Here is a 16,322-nt window from a genome sequence, read left to right as displayed (position 1 = left end):
ATTATTTTTTTCACATTTGATATGTTAGATTTGGATGTTAGATTTGCATTACGACAAAAAATCTTTTGTATATCTCAGTTCCCTTGTTTTGATAAAAGAAAGTAAGAAAAGTGAAAATATATGTATTAGTAAGCAAAGAAAACGCTGTACATTATCTTTTACTGATATGCAAACTACCCCAAAATTATATACTATATTTTGCAACCCTAAAAATGCTTAATTATCACCAGCAGAATAAACGTCTTTTAGGATTTGCATTGTAAAAATACATATAATTATTTATTTTTCTACAGATCGCACTGTGTATCTCATGGAATTGCAGACTGGAGATCTTGTCAGTAGTAACAGTGTTTTTACAACACCTTTGGCAGGTAATACTTTTGACATCTGGTTTATTGCATTTTCTCTAGAAAGCTGTGGAATCCTAATACTTTCACGTGAGGTTAACATCCTTCTGGCTCTCGGAATTTGAAAGCATGATGTTTTAAACATTTTTACTGAATGTTACACCAATCAAAAACGAAATTCTATACTATATATAGGACAATAAAACTTTAATCTTGAATTTTATGTCTATGTGTGGATTAGCAATTGAATGTTATGGCTGGCGTAATAATAATTATGACATAGAGTACTTAAAATTGCAATATACAAATGTGAACATTTATATGTTTGTTTGATATTCCTCACAGATCCTGGAATCCGCCTCGTAGGTGGAAACTTGGTTAACGAGGGTCGTGTGGAGCTCTTTTACGATGGAGCCTGGGGAACCGTCTGTGATGACAACTGGGGCATAGAGGACGCCCAAGTTGCCTGCAGGAGTCTCGGTTATGCAGGAGCGGTAGGTGCACCGGGCATTGCTGCCTTTGGCAAAGGTTCTGGACGTATACTCCTGGATAATTTGATGTGTTTTGGAAATGAATCAAGCCTGTTTGACTGCCCTCATCTAGGCATCGGGCAGAGCAATTGTGATCATAGCGCAGATGCTGGAGTGAGATGTTCATCAGATGGTTAGTTAATATCTGTGCCCTGTTTCATAACACTTATTATCAATAAGAATACACTAAATTTGGTACATGTAATTTTATTTATTTTATTTTATTCATTCATAGCAACCAAGGGTTGGATTGATAATAATACATACATTTTCAACATAATTATGAACATTATTAAATTCAGTACAATGAAATTGATAAATTATGAATAGAAATACATGTAGATCATTAATACAAAAAACATTACAAATCATTCAGGTATATCATATTACAAATAAATCATTACAAGAAAAAGGGGGAAACAACATAGACTTGAATAGACAAGAACAGGGAGCAAGAGAGGGAAAAAGAAAGAAAGTGAAGAAGTGAAAAAACTGCAATGATCAATCAAGTAAACTATACATCCAAATATAAAAATATATAATATAATTATAAAATGTAAGCTACTTAAATAATTGCAGTTGATTGGCTGTAGGCAAATTTGTTGTAGAAATGTTACAGTTGTTATTGATAATAGGATGATGAAACCAGAGGCCTGATTGAAGGTATTAGACATTACTCAATGAAAATAAAAACAAGACATTTGATGTAAGGCTTTATTTATAGCCTTTACACGTTTGTTATTGCTTGTTTTCTCTGTAACACAGAATTTTGTAACATGGACAATGGTCATTAAGAATATGTATTTCTACATCCTGAATGTTCTTGTCTTTAATAAAATTGTTGAATAAACAAACTAGAATAGGAAAATGCATTGTAGAGTATTGAATAGTACAAGATTTATATTTGTGTGAAAGCAATACTGAGAAACGTGACTTCATTGACAGTGCCCCAGATATAGATTATGACACGCTGTCTATAAGACACTTACCATGTATTCATTGTCTTTTGCTTGTTCCCCCCATAGCTCTGGTGTCAGCTAATTTCTCATCCGCTAACCTACCTGCTGATGTATCTTCTGCCTATACACTGGCATCTGGTGGTTCTCGGACAGTCCCTCAACTTGTTACCATAGACGAGAACGGTGAAAGACATGACATCCTCCAACGGGTAGCGGTGTATTTTTCTGTGTTGGATAGCTCTGGAATGGAAGTAGGTGGCATTGGTGATGTTCAATTCAATCTTCCCATTGACAATAGAGATGGTTTGGAAGACGGCGACATACTCACTGCGTTTTACTTCAATGGAAGCACAGGTAGGCCATGTTCGTTTGAATTTATTGTATAATGAATAATAAAGCTAATGTTTTCTTAAACATATATTTTTGTAGTTGGACGGGGGACACAAATGTTTTCATGATTATTATCAAAGGTAATTAACAATTCATTCAGAAACGTGAATATCCAGCTTCTTATTTTGTGTGCTTTGGTAATTTAACAAACCAAGAACCGTGTGTGAAATTTATGAAAATGAAATTCTCACAAAAGTAATGTCAAATATGGCAATCAGAATTATCCTTCACTTCATGAAGTTACTACATCCTACATTATTTCAACTTATTAAATACATCTACCAGTAACTTATTTTGTGCACAATTAAAGCTCATGTATGCCACGATCTTCTGGACATAATTGACAAGATTTTCCAATATTGTACTGTACCTACCATCTGTATAACATATTCTGCTCACAAACACATCACTATTGTAATTATGTGTAGATTCTGAAGGCTTTGAAGATATATCTTTAACAAAATCTTGAATCTTGGATTTTTGTCATATCATGAAACTGTAAATGATGATACTGTCATAATCTTTGTGGAAATTAAAATTTCTGCAAAATTAATTATGGTGTATCATCCATATCTATTTACTTCAGGCCTGTGGACCGAAGGTGGCGTTGGTGTAGTTTCCACGGATGACTCCTCCTCCAAGCTGATCTGGAATTTTGTGGCACCATTTACGGCATCATGGTGGGCAGCTGGGGAGGTGTTGCCTCTTATGTCTGCTATATCCACAGATTCCCCATCTGTAAATGCAACAGATTCAACATCAGTAAATGCCACAGATTCAACACCTGTTAATGCCACAGCTACAACACCTGTGAATGCCACAGATTCAACATCAGTGAATGCCACAGATTCAACACCTGTAAATGCAACAGATTCAACACCTGTTAATGCAACAGATTCAACACCAGTAAATGCCACAGATTCAACACCTGTTAATGCCACAGCTACAACACCTGTGAATGCCACAGATTCAACATCAGTGAATGACACAGATTCAACACCTGTAAATGCAACAGATTCAACATCTGTTAATGCAACAGATTCAACACCAGCCAATGAAACAGATTCAACACCTGTTAATGCCACAGCTACAACACCTGTGAATGCCACAGATTCAACACCTATGAATGCTACAGATTCGACTCCTGTAAATGCCACAGATTCAAACCCTGTTAATGCAACAGATTCAACACCTGTAAATGCAACAGATTCAACACCAGCCAATGAAACAGATTCAACACCTGTTAATGCCACAGATTCAACATCAGTGAATGCCACAGATTCAACACCTGTGAATGCCACAGATTCAACACCTGTGAATGCCACAGATCCAACACCTGTAAATGCCACAGATTCAACACCTGTGAATGCCACAGATTCAACATCAGTGAATGCTACAGATGCAACACCAGCCAATGAAACAGATTCAACTCCTGTGAATGCCACAGATTCAACCCCTTTGAATGCCACAGATGCAACGCCTGTGAATGCCACAGATTCAACTCCTGTGAATGCCACAGATGCAACACCTGTGAATGCCACAGATCCAACCTCTGTGAATTCCACGGATCCAACACCTGTGAATGCCACAGGTCCAACACCCGTGAATTCCACAGATCCAACACCTGTAAATGCCACAGATTCAACCCCTTTGAATGCCACAGATGCAACACCCATGAAGGCCACAGATCCAACACCTGTGAATGCCACAGGTCCAACACCTGTGAATGCCACAGATTCAACACCTGCTAATGCCACAGATGCAACACCCGTGAATGCCACAGATGCAACACCTGTGAATGCCACAGGTCCAACACCTGTGAATGCCACAGATCCACTACAATTGAATGCCACTGATTCAACATCATCTCCAGACAATGGTACAACATCACCACCAAACACCGCTACAATCCTTCCACCTGGCTCTGTCCTTGCCAATCTCTCTGTTACTGTACTGGGTACAAATGACATGCCTGTATCCAATGCTAGACTGCTCTTTCGATCGTTTGGTGGAAACATTACTAATGTGACCACTGATGCATCTGGTGCTGGAAGGTTTGAAGCAGTGATACCGCAAGATGGAAGGATCGCTGTCGTTGCAAGTCAGTCTGGTTATGCCAGTAATGGTCTACAGTGGAGTCCCTTGGATGACCAAAGTGAGTAGTGCATGTAACAGGGATTACGTATTGTTTTAATAACTAGATCGTCCTTAGAATTTATGATAAACATCAAGAATTACACTTAAAGTTGATACTCTAAGCAAATAAATGTCCCTTAATTTGTTACCTACGGCAAGTATATGTTATTTTTAAGTTTTTCAATTACTTAGTATATCACAAAAAATTCTGTCTACTCGAAATCCTCAATTGAAATGTCTAAAATATCCGCCTGTCTTTGCATAGAAGATCAGTCACGACGCTGGTCTACTATTTATGACCTCACGTCCGGGAGAGAGTATATGCACGTACCCGGATGTTCCATAGCAAACATGTGCAGAGTGATACGATTTTCTGCATATTTTTGTTTTTAAGGCTGAAAAGTCTAATAAATCATAATTCTATGTACAATTCTTTACCTTCCCCTAGTACTTCATAGTATTAATATCAATTCCCCTTTTAAAAATAATGACATATACATGCCAACGATGTGCTATTAGTCGATATTTTCACCATGTAATTTTTGTTTTGGTGTTGAAATCGGCCCAGGCACGGAGTGAACAGTAGCTGTCTACCCATGCACAGTTCATTACCATACAACAGCGATCTCCCGATGGTTTCTTCTTCCTTTTTCCCATGTCTTTCGCCTTCCTTGGCCCTGAACATCCTTCATCTACCAATTCTGACACCGGTAGTCAGGAGCTAGTCTTTGTTAGTTGTTTTTCTTAGCTGGCAACGTCGCTTTCATTCTCTTGCAATTGCCGATAAACATAACTAGCGCACGTACGTTCCATCACAAGCAAGCAGCGCCTAGAGCAGCGGCTTGGTCTTACCTCCCGATTCTGCTCGCTCCACGAACGTTCATGCAAGAGCCGCATCACTCGCCAAAATATTATAGAGGAAGCGCCCCCGGGGAAGCGCGCTTGCATGATCTCGTTCAAGTTTGATATTTTACAACATAAAATGTTTAACTGGTACTGTATCCTTTTTTGAGGCAGTCACACACATCTATGATAAGTACTATCATAGTTCTAGACCTATTCGTTTTACAAAACTGCTCATGTACATCTGATGACAATATAATGCATCCGCCTATTCATAAGTGCACGATTTAACTTTAATTCCTAAGCAGTAAACTCGTCTTAAATCTCTACCAAATAGGTGAATATGAGGATATAAAAAGAAATCAGCGACTGGAAAATGTTGCTTCGTTATTCTTCATTCAAATGAAAACAGAAAATCCATCAAATATACTCCTTAACAACAACAAATCTAAGCTCTGACAGGATAGCATTTACGTAGGGATATCACTGCCATTCACTCTCTGTGAGCCCATGACTCCCGTTCGTGACGTCACGGATAGAGGCCCGACTCTACGTGCACTTCCGGGTTTCAGACTTAGATATTTTGGTAGAGTTTACTCGAATAAATTCATTATTCTAAACTTGTTTTGTCGGGTGGACACCATTTGGTGTTATTATGGGGGTTAAAAGCTTTCTATTTATGTAATTATCTCAGTATTTGGGATTGTCTTAGAGTATCAATTTTAATACCTTGTCTAGGAACTAAGTGTCTCTTGTAGTAAAGCTCATGCAGGGGAATGAGATAATTCAGTAGTCAAAGGGTTAATGCAATCCTAGTTGTTGTTTTTTATGTCTGTTTTTGTTTCAATACTTTTTATGGCATGTTAAAACCAATCTTGAATTCTTGCAGTGGAATTCCATTTGAAAAGAAACTGACTGAAAGTACTCCTGAGTTGCGATATCTAACCTGAAGTTAAAAACAGTTGCTGGGATTAATCACTGGAAAGCATGACTAAAATGTTTGCTAATATTAGACCTCACGTTATGTAAGTTGATCAGGACAACTACATGAATTTCTAATTTTGTGCATCTTCCATGTTCACAAGTTCACACTGAGATTTATTTGATTATGTCAACATCATTTATATACATGTCCATATAAGGTGAACTACATGTAGATGTATCTGGAAGTATATAATAATTGTTGAAACGTACTGCATTATTAGGATCATGTGTTCTTTTTCCATGCTAGACATCACTCTTCGACTTCTTCAACATCAAACTGTCACTCCTGTCCAACTTGGGGAATACTCTGTCTTTGAAGTGACTGATAACAGTAAGTTGATGAGAATTTTGGGAATATTTACCCCACCACACAAGTAAACCTAACCCTACTTCTAACCCTACTTCTAACTGTAATACCCTACTCCTAACCTCAATATGAAAAGTAAATCTACCCATACACTTGCCCCTTCCCTTACTTCTAATTTTGTCCCTACATGTACCCCTACCCCTAACTCTGTAACCTTAACATAATTGTAAACGTAACCCTGATCTTAACCCCACCCCTTACCATAGCTAAACCTAACCCTGTCCCGAACTCTATGCCTAAACCTCATCCTAAGCCTAACCCTATTCGCTAATCCTAAAACTAATTATAATCTTCAGCCTAACACTGTACTAACCCTGAACCTATTCCTAGTCCTATCTCTACCCCTACCATTACCCCTACTCCTACACCTACACCTACCCCTACCCCTAACCATAACCATAACCATAACCCTTCCCCTAACCTTAACCCTAACCTCAACCCTCTCCCATAGCCTAACAGTAAGACTGATAAATTAAGATGATAAGAAATTTTAGGAGCAACTGCAGAATATCCCACCACACAAGTAGCCCTACCTCTACCCCTACATCTATGCTTCCCTTAACCCTACCTCTACCCCTACCCCTACCCTTAACACTATGCTTCCCCTAACCTTTCACCTAACACTAACCTTACCCCTACCCCTAACCCTACCCTTTACCCTACCCTTAACCATACCCCTACCCTTAAATCCTAAACCTACCCTTTCTCTTATCTTATTGCAATACATGGCACTCAGTAGTTCAGCCAAATTTTGTTATGATTATCATCTGATGCATTTTTAACATCTTGTATCTTCAGCTTTTAAGATCCTTGTCATTTCTCCCCAAATATTTATTTGGGATTGCCCAATTTTGGGTAAAATGATTATCAATTTTTGTTTGTTTTTTGAACGACATTTAATTTAGTTTTGTAGTTTTGAAATTCATAACACAAGCAAATGATACATGTTTAGTTGATTTTCGTTCTTGTTTGTATACCGAGAGAGGTGAATGGTCTGGCAAACAAATGGATGGGTTCAAGGAAAAGGATCACAGAAAACGATTGAAAACTCATGAATGCATATCAGTTATCTGAAAACAATTTCCATTCAGTAAAAATGCGGAAATATCAGCTTTATAGTTTACCCTGTCAAGGCATATTTATTTAATCTCTCTCTCTCTCTCTCTCTCTCTCTCTCTCTCTCTCTTGTACATGTATGTTTCATAATGTAGATAAACATATACTTGATGAATAAATAAATCAATCAATGAACACAAATGAGAAATTTGTGTTCCATTTAACCATTTGTCTATGTATTGTATGTATGTACACATTGAGAATATTTTAAATTAATAATGATAATAATGACAATTTTTTTGTATGGCGCAATCCAAAACATAGTAAGTTCTCAAAGCGTCTAACAAAAGGAGTATACATATACAGAGAGCAGATAAGCTAAAATATTATCAACTATTTGTTTATTACAGTTAGGGAATTAAACCATTTGTTTGTCATCTAGGTACGGGAGAGTACTATGTTGCGTTTACCCGGGTCCAGAGCGATCAACTCTCTTTGGAGAATATTACTATAGCTGCAGCATTGGTTGTTGGAGAGGGTTCAGAAGTGGTCCCCCACACGGTCATCGTAGACGACAGTGGTGCCCTCCAGGACATCCAGAGTCTTGTAGCAATAGAGTTGACGGTGACCAATTCAAACGGGGAGGATGTCCAGGGAGTGGAAGACATCACGTTCACGCTGCCGCTGGGAGCTTTTGACGAATTAGAAGCGGGAGAGTCTCTGACAGCATTCTTCTACAATGAAGAAACTGGTTAGTGCAACTGACATGAAATGCCTCAGTTATCTTTTACAAAATTCAGATTTGCTACATATATGTTTGTTTTGCCTGCACGATGGCATATGAAGAATATGATGATGGAAAAGGCAGCACTCATACATTTGAATAATGAATATTGAAGGCTCTTTGCATTAACATTCAGTTTCTAGGATATACAGCTTTTAGGATCAGTGATCTACTTTTGGATATTTGTACATGTAAATATTGAACAGCAACTTGTAAGTTTCTTAAAGGTTTTTGCATTTGAAAATGTCTGTACTGTTGATAATCATTCTGTTCCTATTTTTCTTATTTTCTCTAATTTTTCTTTTTACTACTTGTATGTTTTGCCCTTTTGCCTTTTTTCTTCTTCTCCATCCATCTCTATTTTGTTTCCCTCTCTCTGTGTCTATTTCCCTATTGTTAATTTTCTCTCTACTGCCATATGTCTCTCTGGTTCCCCCTCTCTTTCATTTTCCTCAATGTATATTTTCTCTCTCCATCTTTATATTTCTCTTTTATCTCTTTCTCTCCCCCTCCTCCTCCCACAGGTTTTTGGGAGGAGTCTGGCAGTGGCACGATTATCGTGGATGACCAGGGGATGAGACAGTGGATCTTCATTGCACCCCACATCACCTGGTGGATAGCTGGAAGACGGGTGGAGCCACCGGTTACACCTGCCCCCTCTGCACCCACTAACACGGGGCCACTCGCCAGTAAGAACCCATTTTGATTAATTAACATGGGGAAATACTAAATGTTCTAGGGGTAAGACATCTATATTGTCCATCAAATGGTCACCAGGGAGAAAATCCTTGTTACTCAACATCTGGTAATTGTTTTTAAAGGATTATGTAGCTACACGTACATGTCAGGACTAATTTGATGCTCTGATAAATCTATGTAGCTGATATCTGCAACAAAAAAGATGTCACAAGCAGGCTTAATTTTGTAAGGGAAGCTTGCCAGTGTTTTTTTTTATATTTAAACATGAAAGTTTATTTTTCTCTCTTAAAGATTCAACGCATTTTGTTTAATTAAACCACTGGAAATATTTAGGGAATATTCAAACAAATTTTGTTTAATTGCTAATCCTTTTAATCAGGATGGTTTAGATAATTAGAAAAGAGTTTTATTAGACATTTGCATATCATTTATCTATCTGACAGTGTCCGTGTCTGGCCTAGGACACCGACACTGTCACACAGGTAAGGAATATTTGGATGTGTCATAGAACTCTTCTCTAAGTATGTATAATGTCTTTGTTTATCCTTCAATGTTTCAGCAACATCAGGTTACCTTGGCACAATCCTTACCCAGACTCAGTTCTATGTCGTCATACTCCTCTGTGTTCTTCTTATTCTTCTCATGATCTTGCTCAGTACGTGGCCTTGTTGCGAGTAAGTCAGCTGTTTTGTTTTCTTCAAGAAATTATTTAGTAACTATACATGCAATTATGTGAGTAAATAACAATTAGGATATATCGTGGATCCTTTAAAGTACAAGTAAAACATTGTCCTACATGACAATTATACAGACCTATAGCATTATATCACTGCTTTCTGTCTACTGCCAAGTAGATGGAAGTCAATTTGAATGCTTTTTGCCACCTTTTCATATTGTCTGTCAAAAGGAAAGAAATATGAATGAGATGGTGGAATAATCCACCAGGTGTATTAAATTCAGAATGCACATTCTTCATGAGCTTTGAAATATCATCAATTTCCTAAGAAAGACTTGTGCGGAAAGAAAAATAATATTAACGTTTCACTATAAAAAATAATGATGATGGCAGAATATACTTCATCTGTAGCTGCATTAATATAAACGATATATATGCTGCTCATCTTGAGGGCCGTGCAATTATTATTAATGCAATATGAGGCCGCCATCCATCTCCAGCCTAACCGCTCACGATGTTGGTCTCCTGCGTTTTAAATTACCTCTCTAATTTATTGAAAATATTTCATATTTCTTATCTTATTGTATGCTTCGTACATGTTTATCGTAGGATATAATTGTACATGATTTTTCATTTAAGTACTTTTGTAAACATTTTCTTCATTGTATTTGTTATTGTTCGAATTTTTGTACTTTGAATTTGGATTTGTATATTTTTGAATGCAGAAATAAAATCAATCAAACAATCAAACAAATACAGCCAGGCACCCGTACAATACATAAGGGGTAAAAAATGGACAAAATACCTTGTCCAAGGATATAAACACCAAGCAAGTACCGAACTGGCACTTCCCATATGAGAGTCAATTTACCAATATACCACAGCTTCATACTATCTTTATTATAATGTGACACATTTTCTTATTCATGCTTACTGTGCACAGTTGCAGGAAGAAAGAAAAGCAGAGCATCAATTTTAAACCTCAGGAAATGCAAGAGAGACGGATCTCTGAGGCTGAAGACAACGATTACCAGGATTTCGCTTACTCGAACCCCAGTATGGAAGTGGACGAGATGGATAGTAGTCCGTCCACCTCCAACCAGGACGTTGAGCGGGGCGTTGAAGCTGAAGATGAAGCCGCTGAACTCCCGGGCAAGATCGACGTTGTGAGCATCATTACTTATGAGACAGAACCCCCAACAGACCCCAGTGAAGGAGAGGAATTCACCACTTTCAAAGGAGCGGATGAAACAGAAGATGCAACGGGTGAAGACGAGACCTTTATGGTTGACGATAAGGGTGTCAACACAGTTAACGGTGATTTGGCATAGAATATGATTACAGTCAAACCTGTCTGTCGAGACCACACAAAGGAAACAGAGAAAGTGGCCACTGTAGACAGGTTGCCTTTATAGACAGGTTCTACACCACACATTACATTTACTTCTTGTGGCAGACAAAATACATGGCCATTAAAAGACAGGTGGCCTTTACAGAGAGGTTGCCTCTAAGACAGGTTTGACTGTATATTATTCTGTGTAATTGAATTATCTCTAAGAATATCCACCAGTGTGGAGAAAGATAGGTCTCTATATGATTAGAATGGGAATTTTTTAATATAATTATAGTTTTAATGCCTGTGCCAATTAGAAATAAGAAGATAGGATATGAATTAAAAGTCTGCCTGTTGAATATGCCACACCTCCTATTTGATCACAGTGTATCATGTGCTGTAGTGTGAACACAGTCCATTATAGTATTAAAAAAATGTTTGAACAATCAGTTTGCAGTCCAAAAATGTTCGAAATCCCTTTTGTGTATCCCACTGTGATGCTTATATACTTGGCTCGTTATGTTTCCACAGTGTTTTTGGGAGTGCCACAGTTTGTCAAACAGTGCCATAATGTGTAAACAGTTTAATGTGAAGGCATTGTGAAAACATTGATGGCTCTAGAAAAGTATTCAAAATCCCCTTTGTAGCCACACGCAGCTGTGATACACAAACTGTGATTCTCTCAGACCACAGTGTGCAAAACTTTGCCACAGTTTGAAAAGGAGTTAAGATAATGCGTACACATCAAAACATTGCCAACAGTTTGAAAGTGTAAAAGGACGTGTCTGTTCTCATTATGTTGCTTACACACTGATTTGTTCTATGCCCACAGTGTTTCACACTTTTTCACACACTAGTAAACAGTATAAACATGATAACCTCAGCTCAGTCTTTTACATGTACATTACTAGCAATTTTCCTTATCATATGGTAATACTGTGGATACCTTTCCTCTTTTTTAGGCAAGGCTGTGAATGCATTCGAATTGGAGCCGTAAACAAGACAAATTACTATGAAAGAACAAAATATTTTCATTGACAAATTTTAGAGGTATTCTTTCCTTGATTTTTTGTTTTCAACAGCACCGTCTCGAGATTTGGTGTCTTCCTTTAAGCAACCCCAACTTGAAGAAACTCCTAAAAAAGTTCGTTTCAGCGAAGGTGATGAGTGATCGGTGATCATTTCATAATATATTTGTTATACATGTGGGTTATCATGTACACATATCATACTCCAAATATTCTTTAACTATTTCTTTTTGCTGTGGTATCATGTACATGTCTAAACCAGACAGAACTTCATTTGCTTTCTGCCAGTTTTTAGAGCTGAGAAAGAGGCCCTTTCATCATTGAGGGAACATGTTTTATTTCATATCGTAAGATTGTTTCTAACTGTATGTGGTTGATATTTTGCACTTTATTTTCACCTTTTTCATTAAGTCTATTTGGATGCAGTGTTGATATGAAATGAATTGAACATTTGCTTATCACACTTGCTGCATTTCTATATATAAACATTTGGCTGTATATGGCTGTATATGAAGAAAATGATTTTGTAATGGAGATAGATGTACATGTGTCTAAATATCCATGGCTTCTAACCCTTGTGTGTATGAAAATTAAGAAAGTATCCACTTTTACACTTGTCCTCATACTTGTTAACAATTTCAGAACAAATTATTTTATAGATAAATTGATCACTTTTTCTTCAAATTGGCAACAATTGTATTTTACTTTTATTTCAACCTTGTTCTAAAAATGACAGGAATTTAAACCTTGATACTGACAAGAGTTATTTTGAGTCTCTCAGCATGTTGCCAATTTCAAAAGCTTATTTTTACATTTTAAAATTCCATTCATAAATTGCACTGTAGTACATGTGGTGTTACCAACATGGACACAGATGTGTGTATATACCGGTACAATTTTTCTCTATCTGAATCAAAAGCTATTGAGCAAAACTAATTAACATAAAGCTTGTCCAAGTTTTTATATGGTGAGAATATATTTTCTTATCACAATGTGGCATCCTTCCCTCCTCCTCTCTTCCCCTCCTCCCCTCTTCCCCCTCCTCCCCCCTCCCCCCCCCCCCTCCTCCCCTTCTCTGATCCCATGCCAAAGGTGCTACATGTAATTGAAGTGTTGAATGTGCAATATTGCTTGAAGAAAAAAATTATTTTAACATGGGGTGAAAAAAGAAATCATCAAATGTTTGCAATTTGGGGATTGCGATTGCTGGTATTCTAACATTGAACATGCTATATGCACCTATATAATCAAAAGATTGGATGATTACATTGTGATATTCATGAAATGTAAACATGTTTTTCGCTTTTTTAAATTTACCATATATTTTCATTATTTTGAAAGATAAACAATTTGTTTTCCTTCTCAGCAGGCTTTTCATTCAAGTGCATTTTTCAAACAAAATTGGGTTCAGTGTATATTGGGGGAACAACGCTTCTGCCTGTACAGGTTTCTTTGTTTGAGACTGTATTTCCTGAAAAAAGTATATATTCTGGCATGTTGTTAGAAAATGGAAATGGTAAATCAATCATCAAACATTACTACCTAATATGCATTTTTGCAGTTCCTTTTTTCCTATTTTCGTGCCACTACATTTCACAAATCTACCTTACCTTCCAAGATAAGAAATTTCACCTAATAATTGTATTGTTTGTTGCCAAACTGATTAGAATGAGACCTTCATTGTATATATAGAGCATAATGAATCATGTTTCAATTAATGATTATGGGATAGGTTCTGCTTATTTAATTGTGGTGGAAGTGGTAAGAGAAGTGGATTAAGATAGTCGGGTCATGTATTAAGAAGGAAAGATGGTGAACATGTGAAAAAAACATGGGATCTGGAAGTGGGTTTCATAAGTGGGAAAAGAAGACCAAATACTTCATGGAAAGAAGCAAGGTGGGTCTAAATGAAGAGGATGCTCAAGACAAGAAGAAGTGGAGGGAGGGAGTGTCGTCATGGTATGGAAGTTAGTAACCCATCGTAGCAGTGAAATGTTGACTCTAATAGATGATGATGATGATAGCATATATTTCTATTCACTTATTGGTATGGACCAAGAAAACTGCAGAGACTGCACGATGTAAAAATTCAAATATTTCTGTTCTTACTTTGAATTTGGATTGCACCTGGCTTCTCAAACTATCTCCTTGATTTTATAGCAAAATTGTGTAAATAGAATGTATACTGTAAGCAAACAACAGAGATGTTTCTGATATCAATGACATACATATATGTATGAAGAAGTGTCGTAGTTGAGTGGTTTAAGCACTTGACTTGCAATTCAAAGGTCGTGGTTCGATCCCTGACACGGCACTAATGTCCTTTGGCAAGGCGTTAATCTTCATTTGCCACACTCAACCCAGGTGAGGTAAATGGGGTACCTGGCAGGAACTTATTCCTTGAAATGCTGGAGCGCCGTAATGGCAGCTAGGCTAAAGCCGGGGTAATAATAAATGCGCCTCGGAATAGAATTTCTAGGTAGACGGCGCTATAGAAATGCCTTTTATTATTATTATGTATGACAGTACATTGAACCTTTTTCATAATCTCTACCTATTAACTTTTCAAAGGAGCACGTGTTAGTCAGCCTTTACACAAAAGTTGTTTAGACCTTTTCGGCAAAATGGTAGTGTATTCTTGTTCTCATTCACTGTGTTATGGTTAATTTTCTATGCGGGTTTATTTGGGTTTTTCTCTTTACATTAGAATTGATCATTATGTTGCCATAATTTAGTTCAAATGTATTTGTTTTATATTACATGTGTACTTTCATATTTTCTAACTCAGTGTGCATGTAGGTTGCATATATATAGCACTTAGCTTTTTAAAATTTTGTTTATTGGAGCACATTTCCATGTACAGTACTACAAAAATGATTTATGATGTGATATATTGTGCTAGTTGACTTTGCTGCCGGTTTCTGTTTATAAGTATAAATGAAAACGTGAAGAATCGTGATTCGTTATTAGCATTTAATATATTGGAAAAAAAGGTAATTTTATTCATTATATTTTACTCGTTAATGTACATGTTCTTGTCAAAAGTGGCAGCTGCATGTGTTCATGTTTTTATGGTAATTTTCTTTACTTTCGTGCAAGTTTTATCTTGTCCGTGTTAGGGTAGAAATTGTTCTATTTGTATGGGTATTTCTCTCAAATTGCATAGAGCAAAATAATAAATTTTCTTTTCGACAAGCAGTATTCAATTATGTATGTGTAACGTAAACTCCTCAATAATATATTCTTATTTTGCCTGTAAAAACTTTTTTAAATACCTTTCTAATAATTTTTAATATACAGTTGTGAGATAATATGTATATTTATTCACGGGTGTACTTATCATATTCGGTGCTTCATTTAAACAATGTTGTGTCTTCCATGTAGAGAAATATACAGAATTTTAACACTATTTTAAATCTGTAAATAAATGGATAATAATGCCATTCATTTGGTTGTTTTCAATCTTGTACTGTAGAGGTAAGAGTCTTTATCATTAGTTTGCCTGTTCTTATATGTGAGTAGGCCTTTTCTTCAAACTTAACCAAAAGAAAAAGAAAGGTGAATAACATGTAGATGTTTTTAAATCTTGTAAAATAATTTCTTTAAGAATCCTTTTTTTTAAATAAAATAATAAACTACTTACACGTGGGAAGCCATTGTTTTCAGTATTTTTGTGTGATTCTCTATTTTTGTGTGTGTTTTGTTTGTTCTCAGGTTTATTGGACTACCACCATATGTATTCTATGTTTTAATCCTCACATTTCTTGTCTAATATACTCATTTACTCTCCAGGTCTTATAGTTATTTTCTTTTCTTAAACTATCGTATTTGTACCTCTTACACTGTACTATCCTTCAACTTTCTCCTCTTTCCATTTCTCTATATTTTCATAGTCTTTTTACTGAGGATTTCGTCGGCCAGCTGGCAGAAGGGCGTTGGTGCACGAGCGACTCAAAAAGTACTTTTCGAATTAATCGCATTTAAAGATTTGTTTTATATTTAAACTGCTTTCCGTCCCGAAAATTGTTTTAAAACTCAAAAGACTAATAGAAATGTTTTAGTAGAACACGGCCACAATTTTTGTGTGGAAATAAGTCAGTTTTATAAAAGTTTGAGGCAATTTAGTGCTAACGCCCTTCTGCTTAACGCTTCATTTTTTACCTGAAATTCGATCTAACGCCCTTCTGCCA

The 16,322-nt window shown here is 36.6% G+C and overlaps 1 protein-coding gene across 2 annotated transcripts in view; it reads left to right on the top strand.

Annotated features, from left to right (window-relative positions):
* Nucleotides 1-16,322, top strand: part of LOC105440918 (mucin-17-like) — an 86,715-nt gene that overhangs the window by 59,865 nt on the left and 10,528 nt on the right. The window contains exons 34-43 of one of the 2 annotated variants that reach the window (XR_004064970.1): nt 294-371; nt 693-1,010; nt 1,903-2,190; nt 2,813-4,381; nt 6,437-6,520; nt 8,055-8,363; nt 8,921-9,085; nt 9,655-9,769; nt 10,715-11,088; nt 12,187-13,648. Coding sequence is in view for 1 of the 2 variants with exons in the window: in XM_030990570.1 (XP_030846430.1) it covers nt 294-371; nt 693-1,010; nt 1,903-2,190; nt 2,813-4,381; nt 6,437-6,520; nt 8,055-8,363; nt 8,921-9,085; nt 9,655-9,769; nt 10,715-11,088; nt 12,187-12,275 (3,389 nt within the window). In the remaining variant the exon portion in view is untranslated. Of the gene's footprint in view, nt 1-293; nt 372-692; nt 1,011-1,902; nt 2,191-2,812; nt 4,382-6,436; nt 6,521-8,054; nt 8,364-8,920; nt 9,086-9,654; nt 9,770-10,714; nt 11,089-12,186; nt 14,454-16,322 lie in introns of those variants that run through there. The other variant, XM_030990570.1, reaches the window with a different exon arrangement.

Source organism: Strongylocentrotus purpuratus, unplaced genomic scaffold (genome assembly GCF_000002235.5).
Source record: "Strongylocentrotus purpuratus isolate Spur 01 unplaced genomic scaffold, Spur_5.0 spur5_scaffold_19, whole genome shotgun sequence".
Lineage (NCBI taxonomy): Eukaryota > Metazoa > Echinodermata > Echinoidea > Camarodonta > Strongylocentrotidae > Strongylocentrotus > Strongylocentrotus purpuratus.
The sequence above is the reverse complement of the archived record's forward strand: the minus strand, read 5'-3'. Positions and strand labels throughout refer to the sequence as shown.